The sequence below is a fragment of the Rhinolophus sinicus genome, linkage group LG06, assembly GCF_036562045.2.
Source record: "Rhinolophus sinicus isolate RSC01 linkage group LG06, ASM3656204v1, whole genome shotgun sequence".
NCBI lineage: Eukaryota > Metazoa > Chordata > Mammalia > Chiroptera > Rhinolophidae > Rhinolophus > Rhinolophus sinicus.
Genome location: NC_133756.1, coordinates 75,393,519 through 75,408,343, shown reverse-complemented (window position 1 = coordinate 75,408,343; position 14,825 = coordinate 75,393,519). Strand labels below are relative to the sequence as shown.

At 39.1% G+C, this 14,825-nt stretch overlaps 1 protein-coding gene across 3 annotated transcripts in view; it reads left to right on the top strand.

Moving 5' to 3' along the window:
- BPHL (biphenyl hydrolase like) overlaps positions 1–14,825 on the top strand; it is a 38,005-nt gene that overhangs the window by 11,982 nt on the left and 11,198 nt on the right. For all 3 annotated transcript variants that reach the window (XM_019752369.2, XM_019752370.2, XM_074335291.1), the window contains 2 exons: positions 1,141–1,294; positions 12,188–12,319. In XM_019752369.2, coding sequence (XP_019607928.2) covers positions 1,141–1,294; positions 12,188–12,319 — 286 coding nt within the window. The remainder of the gene's footprint in view (positions 1–1,140; positions 1,295–12,187; positions 12,320–14,825) is intronic.

Genomic DNA, 14,825 nt, shown 5'->3' with positions numbered 1-14,825 from the left:
TAAAGAGTTCAAGTAGGCGTAAAGAAGAAAGTAGAGATATCCCATAATCCAACTGTTAATATTTAGAGATACCGCTACTAAGACTTTGAGGCTCTGCCCTTCTGGCCAATCTTATTACATATATAAATACACAGTTTTATATTGATGTCATCATACTGTTCCTAATGTGTCTCCAACTTATTATTTCATTGAACAATTTGTCAAGGAGATACTTCCATGTCAATAAATAAAAGTTTCCATCAGTATTATAATAGACACATAGTATTCCGTTGTAGGGATGTCTTATTTCACTTCTCTTCTAATGGTGGATAAATAACTTAATTTTTAAGTTGCCTTTTTTGTGATTAAAAACAGAAGTGCAGTGAACATCTGTTGTCCATGGACATTTTAGTTCTCATTTTTTTTGCTATTATCCACAACACTGGTGTGGACACCCTGGCCCTACCTCCTTGTGCCCATGTGCCAGAGTTTTTACAAGAAGGTGCCAAATTGTTACCCATAGTAGTTATTCCAGTTTATCGGGAAATATCTTGGACTGATATTTGTTAATTCTTTAACTTAATTTTTCCAGTTTTTCAATTTTTACTTCTAGACAGCATCTCTCAGGCTTAATCTTTGTGAACCTGTGAAACACATTTTCAGTGCCTGATTGATTCACCCTAGAACTAACATAACCTCCCCATGACACCATTCTCTTCCAATCTTCCTCTAGCCAGTTCTTTACAAGGTTTCAATCAGTGGCTTTACCAGATGCAATGACTTCATTTCATCCAGTTTCCCTCTCTAACTGTTCTCAAAGTCTTTACTCAGGTATGTGTGTGCACACGTTACTTGTCTTGTCCAGGTACAGTTGATTGCCATTGTTTCCAGTTTGTTGAGATTTTACCCAACCAGAAGATGTGGCTCCTTCATAATTGGAAACAATACTACGTACTTAAGTTTTTACGATAATTGTGTTTACACCAAACTAATTGAGAGAAAATGTGTCATTAAATGGTGAACTCTAGGATTTTTCTTTAATTACCAATTGATACTCCAAACCCCCACAATTGTATTGATTCTGTTAATTATTGATTATCACATTCTTTTAACAGAGAGGAACAGTAAGCCATGCTTTGCTTTTTGTTGTATTTATCACAGACACTGAAGTTTAAAAAGGTCTCTTTGCTGGGGTGGAGTGATGGTGGTATAACAGCACTCATTGCAGCTGCAAAGTATCCATCTTACATCCACAGGATGGTGATTTGGGGAGCCAACGCCTATGTGTCTGAGGAGGATGAAATGATTTATCAAGGTAGGTTCCATGAACTGGAGATGTCATGACAGTAGCACCCTCCGCTTCCCTCTCCCCTGTCATGTCTTATGTTGCTATGTGCTGACAAGTCGTATCGCATCTGCTTCTAGTTCTCAGTTCTAAGGTAGGAAGAAAAGTGTGTTCTCAGAAAAGTAATGCAATTTAATCAGCCTGTGTTTTAAAGCTTTCTCTTTCAAGAAGTGATGCTTTAATGACTCAGGAAAAGGCGAAGTCAGTATTTACATTTTCTACTGATAGTGAACTTCGAGGAAGGAGAGGCTTGGTATGAAGTGTTACTCATAACCTTTGTATTTAAAATAATGTGAGCGCAAAAGGGAACATTGTATTCAAATATGAAAACTTGTATTTTGATAAAGAATTTCTGTGCTATTCACATTTTTTGAGGTTATCTTTTCAGGCGTATCTTTGAGGTTTTTAGAGATAGGAGAACAGGAGCCAGCAAACTGCAGCCTATGGGCCAAACCCAGCTTGCCACCTGTTTTTGTAAGGTACCAATCAAGGAGGCTCGCCCCTTGAGTCTTGGAGGCTAAGATGGGGTGTCCCTTACCATCCCTGTTTCCTCCTCCACTCCCAGTGTTGCTGCCCAGGGCCTGTTCTGGTGGCCACCTCCACGTTGGTGACTGCTGGCCATTACCAGGCACTCAGTCATGGAATTTCAGTTGGCCGTTCAGGAGTTGCTTAGCCTCCAGCAAGCTGCCCAGATTGAGACCACTGGACCCTTGGGAGAAGAGGAAGACACATTAGGGTCGGGGGTTCCCTGGAACAAAAAGCAAAATTTCCCTGGGATACCCCACCATCACCCCATGCTGGCCTGGCCCACCCCAGACAATTAGGGCTAGGCAGATCAGAAGTTTCTCTCCTTTATCTACAGAATACCTTTGATTTTGCCTCTTGGCCTGCAGAGCCTAAAATATTTACTCTCTGGTCCTTTACAGAAAGTTTGCAGACTCATGCACTAGAATATCACAAGACTAGTCTTTTTCAGCTATTCTGAAATTTCGCATGACTTAGGTGAGCTATTTAATAGCAGTGTTCTGCTGTAGAATCTTAGTTCTTGACAGTCTTTCTGTTTGGTAAAGAACTATGAAAGTCTTAAAGGATAAATCTGATTTAGTTACCAGTTCTGGTCAGTATGCCTGCCTGTCCTTATTGGATCCCCACTCATGTGCAACGTAGGCCATTCCTCCTTGTTGCTGGTCCATTACCTCCTGTTGCCTCTAGGACGTGCCTTTGGTCCTTTCTCCCTCTCCTGTATCATTGACTTCTCTCCTTGGATCTTTCCTCTCAGCCTATAAAGGTGAGCATTGTTCCTTCTCTGAAAGGTTGCCCTTCTTACCTATAGTTACTACCTTACCATTTTTTGTGCTTTCCCACAAACTTATTGAAAGAGTTGTCTGCACTCTCTGCTTCTACACAGTCTCCTTTCATTCCTTGTTCAGTTCATGCTGGCCCATCTCCCATTCTGGTCTGCTCTACTAAAACTATTCTCACTGAGGTAAGTATAATCTCCTTGTTGTCAAAGCCAGTGGATTCTTTTTGAGTTGTCTGTAGTATCCCCTTATTACTCTTTAAAAGTTTGTAAGAGTTATAGTGATATCCCCTCATTTTTCCCTGAAACTGGTCATTTGTGTCATCTCTCTTTTTATCCACACCAGCTTCACTAGAGGAATATCAATTTCGTTGATTTTTTTTTCAAAGAACTAGCTTTTGGTTTTATTGATTTCTATTGTTTTCAATTTCATTGCTTTTGCTTTTATTTTCTTCTGCTTGCATTTTAATTTGCTTTTTTCCCCAATCTCTTAAAGTAGAAGCTTAGATTATTGATGTTGAACTTGCTCCTTTTTAATATAAACATTTAATGCTATAAATATCCTTCTAAGTATTGCTTTGGATGCATCCTACAAATTTTGATCTGTTGTATTTTCATTCAGTTTAAAATATTTTCTAATATCCCTTTAGACTTCCTTTTTGACCCATTATTATTTAGAAATATTATTTAATTTACAAATATTAGGGGTTTCTCAGGTGCCTTTCTGTTATTGTCTCTTTCTCTTTTCAGTTTATTTATTTATTTATTTTAAATTTTTATTGGGGAATATTGGGGAACAGTGTGTTTCTCCAGGGCACATCAGCTCCAAATGGTTGTCCTTCAATCTGGTTGTGGAGGGCACAGCTCAGCTCCAAGTCCAGTCGCTGTTTTCAATCTTTAGTTACAGGGGGCGCAGCCCACCATCCCATGCAGAAATTGAACGGGCAACCTTGTTGTTAAGAGCTTGTGCTCTAAACAGCTGAACCATCCAGCCACCCCTCTCCTTTCAGTTTTTGCTTTGTGTATTTTGGAGCACCAAATTTGGTGAGTTTATAGTTATTATTCCATCAGATATGTTTTCTTTGTCAATATCTTTCTCTTCTGGGACTTGTTAATTGTCTTTTCTCTTGAGAATTGCTCAGATATTCCTGGGTTTTGGTTATTGGGTTTTTTCCTTTATTTGTTTGTGTGTTTTGTATATTGGTTAATTTTAGAGTGTTTTTATTTTAATTATGATTAAAACTGTATCCTATTAAAGTACTGTAAAGAATATTGATTTTTTTTTCCTTGGCATGCAGTCAGTCTGGTTAGGTTCAGATTGCAAATTTTGTTTAGCCTTCTGTGAGCAGTAGTTCCAGTATCAGGTCAGTTATCAAAGCTTCTTTGTGTCTGCCCTACTCATGCCCTATTCAGGAGCTATTTTGGGACCTGGATGATGGTTTATATTGTGATTTAGTTCTTAAAGCTTATGCTGTATGCCTCTTTGTGTCTTGCCCATGCAGGCAGAGCTAGTGGGTGATCCCAGGACTTGTATCAGTTCATACACAGAATTTGGGGATCCTCTGTGCTCCCCCTCACCTTGGTGTTGTACAGTTTTTTGCAACTAGAACAAAGTGGCGAGAAAAAAAATAACAGACATTTTGCCTACAATCTTCAGATACCAGGGGCCCCTTTTCCTGGTGCCTTTTGGTCAGAGAGCTGGTCTTCTCTTGGGTTTTAGGTGCCTGACCTGCCTCTGTGCTATGTAGCCCCATCGCAGTGCAGTTTCAAAACTTGGGCAGGGCTGGAGCAGAAAGAGAGAGGAACAAAATGAAAGAAGCTCCCTTACCCAGGGGCACCTGGTCCTGGTTCTCTGACTCACTGTAGGGGCTTCTCCCAATGTTTCAGCTTTCGGAGTTAAAATAAGAAACTCATCCCCATTCTGGGTCATTATTCAAGTTCTGACTCTGTTTCATCTCGTGCGCTTATAACTTTGCAGAGTCTTCAGGTAGTTGCTTCTTGTATCCTGTCTGGAGTTTTATTGTAATTGGAGAGAGACAGGCTGGAGTGGACTCACTCCACCTTAGCCAGCACCAGAAACCCAAGAGATACTAAGTGCTCACTTGAGCAGACATCTTTTATAGATTTTGTTCTGTTGACCACTCTCTTCTTTAAATTCTGTCCTTTAGGGCCTCTAGCGTGGCTCTCTGATTCTTTTCTCTTCCTCTTTTGGGGTATTGGCTCACCTCTCAAGCTCTGTTCTCAGAAGGAAATCATTAATTCTCACAGCTGGTGCTATGACTTGGGGGTGAATGATTTCCAAACTACTGTGTTCAGCCAGACCCCTCTCCTGAGCCCCACAGCCATGTTTCTGTCGACCTGCTGAGCACCTTCCTCTGGATAGTCTGTAAATTTGTGAAAACCAATCATGTCTAAAACTGAACTCGTTACTTCCTGACCCATTCCACACATAGCCCATAATCTCTGTCTCGGTCAGTGGCCCACAGTCTCCCTAGGATCTCAGCTAGAAGCCCTGGCTCGTCACTGTGAGACTCTGTCCTCTTCATCTAGCTACAAGTGGCTTCTAATGAGACCACAGACACAGGACCTCCAAAGGGACCCGCTCCTTGCTTCCTACTCACCATTTTCCTGATGCAGTCCCTTGGCCTGCTGTGGTAGTTTGTTTTCCATAGGAGACTTTCCTCACTGAGGCAAAAATCTGATCATTTAATTCTACTATTGTCAGTCCTTCAGTAACTTCAGTAACATTCAAGCCCCTGGCCCGCGCCAGCCCATGTGGCCTCATCTCCTTTCCTCTCAGCCTTCCTGTGCATCTCCCTCATTTCTGAAAACAGCTTTGTTTTTCCTTGTTTCTTTGCCGTGGCATCTGCTGATGTACTAGCTTGCCTTGTCTTCCCCTCCAGCGCCATTCTCCTCAGCAAACATGCTTTCATCCCATTCCCAGCTCCTGTAGCACCACCTTCGTAGGGGTGTCCCTGAACCCATGACCTGGAGGGTGCTTCTCCCTCTGGGGCTTTGTAACTCTCTGCACACCCTTTCACTGCAGCCCTTCGTCCCTGGCAGTGCCATCCTTTCATGCCTCCACGTCAGTAAAGTTCACACTAAATTGTGAACGTACCATGTGCAGACCTGATTTCCGTTCTTTATGCAAACAAACAAAAAACTCTTTCTCAACCTCACACCCTGCTTTAGTTTCTGTCTGATATACCTCTCTTTCCCTTCCCAGCCCTCATCACCTTCCTCAAGCCCCTGTTTCTTTTCAATTGGTCTAAGATGGCTGCCCACTGCAGTCCAGAGAAAACAGTGCCTCTGCTAGCTAGCCCAGCAGACACGTCCTGCCCTCTGGTTCCTTGGTCATTCTGCAGCATTTGAGAACACACATGTGATGTGTATAATATTGATCACACCCCTCTTCTTAAAGCTTTGTGTGTTGAAGTTCCTGCCACCATGTTCTCTCAACTTCCCCCTCCTAGCTTGGGTTTTCTCTGGCTTCAACAGTGCCCACTCTTTTCTGCTGGCCCTGTCCCATTGGGGTCCCCAAACACCATCTTTGGCACTCTGCCCCTCTTCTCATTTTTATACCCAAGTAGCTTCACTCATCCCTTGGCTTCACCAAACTCCCAAATCCTGGTAGTCAACTTTTTATTCAATTTTCTTATCTGATTGCCCCACATGAACCTTACATTCGGTTGTCTAAAACTGAACTCATAATCTTTCCCTCAGACCTGTTCTTCCTGCTAAATTTCTTATTTTGGTAAATGATACCTAACGTAATATACTATTTCCCCCACAAAATAATATTTTAAATTACTATTTATTGAATGCCTGCTATGAGCTAACATTTTTACCCACACAACGTACCTGTAAATTATCTATTAATCAGCCTGTTCTTTAGATGAGGAAATCCGGGCACAAAGGAGGAAAGAAACCAGCCATGATGGCCCACTGGGCGGAGCGATTCATGTCTGACACTGAAAGCCAAATGTTTAATCTCTACAGTGTGGTCATCCGCCCTCTGCATTCTTCCTTTGCTCTGTCTGGGATCCATCCTACCCCTCCCACTCCTCCTGCAAGGCTCCAAGTCCAGACACTCAGCAGTCTCCACTTAGATTGATTCAGCACCTTTCTAACCAGTCCCCTACCTTCACCTCCTTTTAATCTACTTTCCACACTGCTCTGAGAGGAGTTTGGTAAGGTGTAAATCTCATTACTTAAAAATCCTTAAGGTACCCCATGGCTTTCTGGGTAAGTAAAGTTCGAACTTCTCAGCTTTGCTCACGGAGTTTGAGTGACCCAGGACACTCTGTCTTTCTAGGTCCATTTCCCAGCACTTTTGTCTCCCCCACCCCCACACTCCCCTCCTTTTCTTCAGCAACCTGGAAACCCCTGAAGTTCTGTCATTGGCGGCATGACTCTGCCTCTGTGGCACTGCACATTCTGTTCCTGCTCCTGTATTTGCTTGCTGGCTTCTGTTCTCACAGACTTAGAGCAGCTGTGTATCCTCTAGGAAGCCCCCACCACTCCCACTTCCCCCATTGCCCATTTGAGCTCACTGACCCTCCTCTGTCCTCCCCAGCCTCTCCCACACTTAGCATATTCTGCCATGCTTGTGTACAAGTTCTTGATTAGACGATATGGCCCTTAAGGACAAAGACCATATCCCATTTCAGTTTGTATGTTCTGTGACTAACACATAGCAGGCTTCAAATAATGCTTACTGGATTAACTCACTCATTAATGATGAACAAATGCTTTCTTTATTATGATTCCAGTGCTTAGCACAAATTATGCGCTCAATAAAAGATATATTTCAGTTTCTTTTCAGATAGAAATGAGGTGTTTTGGATCAGCAAACACTTTGATTGAAATGGTTATTTTAGGGACTTAACTATGAATCATAATTATTTTTCATTTTTTTGGTGGAAATTATGCTTTGGAGTAAAACTGACTTACTCTTGAAAAAAATGACAGAAGTAAATATATAAATGCACAGAATATTTTTGAGTGCTTGCTATATGCTAGGCACTGTTGTTAGCACATTTCATTTCTAACTTGTTTATTTTGTATCCCAGAGTGTTATTTTAATTCTCATTTTTCACATGAGGAAACTAGCACAGAGAGGTTAAGGAACTTGTTCGGGGTCACAGAGCTAGTAAGTGCAAGAGCTGGGATTCAAATGTAGGTAGTATGACTTCCAAGCCTGTGTTCTTAACCATGGTGTTTGACATGAACATCTGATTTGCCCCAGCTACAGCTGGATTTCTCTGCCTTTTGAGGTTTAGATAATATTTGCTGTGGGAGTCTAAGGTCTTGCCCCCAATTTTACATTCCCATAGATATCTCTTGTTCCAAATCCCTGCTTTGACCAAGTTAATTCATTTTAATGATATCTTGCTATCTTGCAATAGGAGGACTTTACATGTTAGCAAGAAAAATATCTTCATATTGACCATTAGCCAATTTGACTCTTAAAAGGTCTTGGCCTTCCCATCACAAGGGACTTTCTTTGTTTTGTACAAATGCATATAAATTTATAAAATATATAAATTTAAAATATATAAAATACTATATATTAATGTTACATGATATATTAGACCTATAAATCTTATAAATCAACATATATTTATATTTTTATTATATATTGTTACATATTTTATTATATAATTTGTTTTTGAGCTATACAAAGTGATTTCATACTATAGATCATCTTCTGTGACTCACTTTTCACAAACATTATGTGTGTAAGATTCAGGATGTTTCAGTATCCTATTCCATTGGGCAAACATTGCATTTTATTTTCCCTTTCTTTTGTCAATGGACAGTTGATCTATTTCCAGTGGCCTTATGAACATGCTTGTACATGTCCTGTGGGGCATATGAATGGCACTGTCTCTCAAGGCTCTATGAAATTGCTGAGTATTGTGGAATGTAAATATACTCTGTTATAAGTGACAAATTGTTTTGCAATTAAATAAATTTACACTTTGACCAGCAACATATGAGGTTCCTTAACTTACATTCTCAACAAAAACTTGGAAGCATCAGACTTCTTAATTCTAGCCAGTGAAGTACATGTAAAATATCTTATTGGGAGTCTAAATTTGCATTTTTCTGTTACTAACAAGGTTGAGAACTTTTTAAGTGTTTATGTACCATTGGGGTTTCTTCTGTGCTATTCATGTCTTTTCATTCATTTTAAAATTTTTATTATGTAATAGTTGATACATGTAATACAATAGGTGTAACTGTTGGGACGGTTTTTCCTGCAGGCCCCCCTAAGAGCTCAAGCTCCCCCTTATTGGAGCTGTTTCGGCAAGCTCCCCCTAAGAGCTCTGTCCCCCTCCTCCTCCCATACCTTATCAGAGATGACCCCTGCAGGCACCATAATTAGAGGCCTCCCTGTTAAAACAAAGTTGAGGGATCACAGCTGCAGGGATGGATCTCCCTGGCACCCCGGCCAGATTTCCGCCCCAACCCGGGGGCCTAAACATATAGAACAAAGCGCCTGACCCCAGTCAGTGCCCAGTTCTTTGGGAACAATCCCACGGGGCCCACTAGTGTAAAGCTGTGTTCTCCCTGACCTCTGGGAGCCGCTTGAGTTTCTCGGTCCTCCCCGCTTTTCCGCAACATAACGACAGAACAAACCCCCAAGGACTCTACCCAACTCAAGACTAGAACACTTCCAATATTATTTCAATGTTATTGGTTTGTGGGGGGTCGGGGAGAGGGTGGGTGTTATTTTTTGTTCCTTGGTAACGTAACTACTAACCTCTTGCCGGTTAGGAATTGTATTAGTAATTCTGCTGCACAGCTTGTGGCTTGTCTTTTGCTTTCTTTATGAACAGCACTATTTAATGTAAGGAAATGTTACAATGTTTTATTTTCTCATTAGCTTGGTGAGTCTTTACAGTTATCAACATATTTGTCAATTTACTCCCCTTCTTTCATCTCAGACATTCCTTCTAAGATCTTTTCTCTCTTTCCTGAAATTATTCTTTAGAAGTTTTTAAAGGGCAGGTCTATTAATAATGAACTCAGTTTTTACTTAAGAATGTCACTATTTCACCCTTATTCTTGAAAGATTGTTTGACTGAGAACAGAACTATAAATGGAAAATTATTTTCTCACATATTTCACTGTCTTCTGCTTTCCTTAATTGCTGCTGAGATGTTTTGTCTAATTTTCCTTCCTTTGGAGTGATGTCTTATCTCTGCTTGTTTTTCAGATTTTCTTTTTCTTTGATATAGTGCTGTTTTACTAAGCTGTGTCTAAGTGTAGGTTCTTTTTATTTCTCCTATTTGAATTACATTTGATTTTTGTGGATTCTTATCTTTTATTATTTCTGAAAAACGGTTTCACCTGTTGCTTTCAAATATTGGATCTCCTCCATTTTCCTTCTTTCCCACTTCTGGGATTTATTGGACTTTGTAGACCTTGTCTTTCCATCTTCCCTATCTCTTGTTCATCTTATCTCTTGATGTGGTGTTCTGCATAATTTCTTAAGCTTTCTTGTCAACTTTTCTAGTTTTCAATTAGCTTTGTAAAGATTCTGATTGTTTTGTGGCCTTCGATTAGGTGGGAATATTTGCTTACTTTTAATCTGGCAACAAATAACAAAGTCCCAGTGAGCATAAACTGAGAATGCTTTCCTTCTCAGAGAATTTGCATTTGCTACTCTTGGGAACTGCAGGATCATAGGATTTTGGGACCTTTTTTGTTTTCACATAAGAATGACAGTTTTATTTCTTGCTTAAGGATCCATATTCTTTTATTCATTTTTCGTGCACTTTTGTGTTATTGGGGCCTCACAGTCAGTGATGAATAGTAGTGATTGTAGAATACATCCTTTTCTTCTTTGTCACAGAGGAAAGCTTTCAACATTTTGCTATTAAGTACACACGTTTCTGATAGTTTTGTTTTTGCGGAAAATCTTTATTAGTTTAAGAAAGTTGTCTCAAATTCCTAGTTTCTAAGAGGATTACTTATAAGTCATATTTGGACATTGTAATTTTTTATTTTTCAATTACAGTTGACAAGGTTAGGGCCATTTTTATCTCAGCTTAATCCAGGAATTTCAAGTTTACCTCTAACCATCCACCCCCAGCTAGCAGTTATAGTTTCCTCAAAAACAACCCTGTCTTTTAGTAGTCTTACCATTCACTCTTTGTTCTGTTTTCAGGGTTCTCTTTCTCTTACACACACACACACACACACACACACACACACACTCATACACATTCATGCAGTCTATTAATTAGTACAATTAAACAATGCAACAAAAATTATATATTATGAAAGACCTAGTTGTTCCACTGTAAGAGGCCCCTTCTGAGCGTTTAGTCTGCTACACAGCCAAAAGTAGAAATATCTATAGGGAATTTTTTACTGGCCAGCTTCACACCATCTTACTAGCACCCTCTCCACTTCCCCTTTTCCAGCTCTCCTTTTTATTCTTCCCAAGTCTCCTCCCACCTCTTAATTTTCAAGTTCCTCTCTACACCCCTCTCTAAAGTCTTTTCACTTTTGTGCAGAGCTGTTCAGCTCTCCTCAGTCTCTGTAGGCCACTCTGGGCATTCCTTTGCAGATGTAAACCAATCAGCAGAAGAAAGGCTAGCACTCTGACAGGATCTGCCCTCTGTAGAAGGCAGTTGTAGTTGTAAATAGCAGCTTTTTTCCATTTCATTATCTCCATTCACTAAGTATATATGGGTGCCTGGTACTGTCTGGAGCTCTGTATAGCTTAGTGTTTGATGTAAATTCATATCATTAGTGTCATGTTTTCTTTAAGGAGCATCATGTAGCAGGAGCATTGTATTAAAAGCTCTAGATAAGCAATATTTAATATGCTCAGGAAGATTAGAATCTTTATCGCAGTGTGTTTAAAGAAGGCTAATTGAATGTGTTTATTTATTTTAAAGACAGTTTTTAGCTATTACTTCCTTTCCTAATAGTGAATCATCTGTAGTATATTTTGAAGTTAGTAGTTAGCCTTTTACACTCATATTTCTTCAGTAGCAGAAATTAGAGTAAATAATTTGTGTCTTTCTCAATGTACATAAATGCAATTCAGAAAAAACTCTTTTGTAAATAATGTCACTCTCATTCAGATGACCCTAATTAGAGGAATATCTTCTTTTATCTTATACCTTTAACAGAAAGCATTAAAGGCAGACATAATTTTCTTCACTTGGTAAGAATTTATTGTGTGCCTATGTTGTACCAGGCACTGATCTAGGCCCTGGGGGTGCAATCGGGAACAAAACAAAGCAAAGTCTCTTACACTGGGGCTTACATCCTAGTGGGGAGACAGATACTCAGCCATGGATACAGAAAACACTGCAGAGTGCTGAGCAGAGTAGGTATAGGGAGGGTGGTCAGGAAGGGAAGGCCTCACTGACCTGGATAAAGTGAGGGAGGACTGAGCCACATGGAAACCTGGGGATGCATTCTAGGTAGATTGAATAGCAAACACAGTGGCTCTGAGCTGGACTGTGCTTGGAATATTTAAAGATAAACTTTAGTATGAAACTAAACCTATACTTGCCCACACTTCTATTTTCTAGGTATCCGAGATGTTTCTAAATGGAGTGAGAAAATAAGAAAGCCTCTAGAAACCCTATACGGGTATGACTACTTTGCAAAAACCTGTGAAAAATGGGTGGATGGCATGAAACAGTTTAAACATCTTCCAGATGGTAGGTTACATGAACTACTTAATGGTTCCTTTGCTGATTATAGAGGCTGCTTGAGTTCCTCCTCTGATGTTCCAGAATTCCTCAGGGATTAATGTATTCGCCCACTATCCTTACACACTGATGTATGAACAGAGGATGCTAGTGAATGTATACAATACAAGCTCTTGTATATTAAATCCGCCTTAAAATAGAGACAGATTGTATGTACAAAGGTTTATATTGTTGAGTCTTTAATAGCAGACTGTTATTTTTTCCTTCTAAGCCTTTATGTATGATGACAAAATAATTCTCCATAAGTCTCAAATAGTCTTTATTTTCTAATCCCAGAATGAATAATAAGGAAGCAAACAAGCTGCAACATATACCATATTTTTTCCTTTTGCACGTTTAGATGCGTTACCCTACGACAAAGAAGGAAGGGCTTTCTGTCATGAATCAATATAAAGAAGAGAATGTTCAGTTCTTTTCCCATCTTTAGAACTAAGTTATATGACTTTAGCCCTGAAAGATAGCTCTCTGTCTTTATCTGAAAAAAATTAACATGATTTCCAATTTGAGTAATAGTTGACATTGGTAAGAAAACTTCTGAATTGAAGTCTATTTTATATAGATATTTATATTTGTAAGCTCTCATTTTTCTTTAATTGCTGAAAGAATAGAGAGTAGCTAGAGTCTAATCTTGGAGCACATTCAGTTACAAAACCATTGTGATTGAAGGACCAGTCTGATCTCTTAAGTAATTATTTCCAGCATGAGTCATCTGTCAAAACTTTCACAATGAAAAGGACATTTGGAAATGTTACTTTCTTGGTTTAAATGTAAAACAGCAAATATATCCTATTCAAATGCAGTATCCACTCATAGAAACAGGTCCTTGAAATGTTTCTTTCAGCTCTTAAACCAAAACAAAATGTTATAAAACAATGTCTGAGACAGTTCTCTATTAAAGAAGGCAACTTTGTCAAATGTAAACTTTTGTTTTCTTGAAGAGAGGAGTGAGAAGTAGAAGCAGAATTGAATCAGCAGTTCAAAAAGATGTCCTGTGTTTGATAAATTTAAAACTTCTGCTCTGCAAAAGACACTGACGAGAGAATGAAAAGACAAGCCATAGACTGGGAGAAAATATTTGCAAAAGACCTATTTTATAAAGGACTGTTATCCAAATATACAAAGAAGTCTTAATATTGACAATAAGAAAACAAACAACCGGATTGAAAAATGGGCCAAACAAGATCCCACTATTCACCTACCGTGTTTCCCCGAAAATAAGACCTAGCTGGACCATTAGCTCTAATGCATCTTTTGGAGCAAAAATTAATATAAGACATGGTATTATATTATATTATATTATATTATATTATATTATATTATATTATATTATATTATAGACCCTGTCTTATTTTAATATATTTTATATTAATTTTTATATTTTTATATTATATAATTATATATTTATATATTATATATAATTATTAATTTTAATATATTTTATATTAATTTTTGCTCCGAAAGATGCATTAGAGTTGATGGTCTGGCTGGGTCTTATTTTCGGGGAAACACCATATCAGAACAGCCACACCGAGGAATTTTAGGGCAGTGAAAATGTTCTGTGTGATACCATGCTGGATACATGCCGTTATACATTTGTCCAAACCCATAGAATGTACAAGACCATGAAACAGTTTAAACATCTTCCAGATAAATTGTGGACTTTGGATGATAACGTGTCAGTGGAGGTTCAGCCATTGTAAAAATGTCCCACTGTGGTGGGGGGTATTGGTAGTGGGGGAGGCCACATATGGGAAATCTCTGTACCTTCCACTGAATTTTTCTGAAAACCTAAAACTCTAAAAAATAAAATCTATTTTTTTAAAAAAAGAAAGGGAGTGAAAAAAAGTCATAATATAGAGGATCTAACAATGTATGAATCATCTTAAAGCACGATTGTTAGTAACCTACTAATCTCCCTTCTGTGCTAATTGAGTTGACAGGAGCCCTTTCCATGGTCGTGCACTCAAGCTTATGGATATTCAGATTAGCATAGGGATTAATTGCACAGATTTGCAATTAGTCAGACAGGCCTGGGTGTCAGTTCTGGCTTTGCTACTTGGCTTGTTGTTAGAATGGATTCAGGCAGATTTAGCTTCTCTAAGGTGCAATTTCCTGTCTGAGAACTGGAGATATAATAAGTACCTCATAAAGGTGTTATGAGAATTAAATGAGGTTATACATGTCCAGCTTTTCTACAACACCAAGAACAGAGTAAGTGCTTCATAAAAGTACTTGATTTACAAATAATGGTGCATACTAAATGACTTAAAACATGTAACTACTATAAGTGTCCCACGAGTATTCAACAGTTTGCATCAGTGAGTGCTCAGTAATACTAGCTTCAATCACCTGAGTGTACAATTGGCAGGTACAGCTCATCCCCGGGGTAGGAGAGGGAAGTTCCAGAGACCTAGAGAAGTATTTCCCTGGTCAGCCTGTCACCTTCTCATTTAGC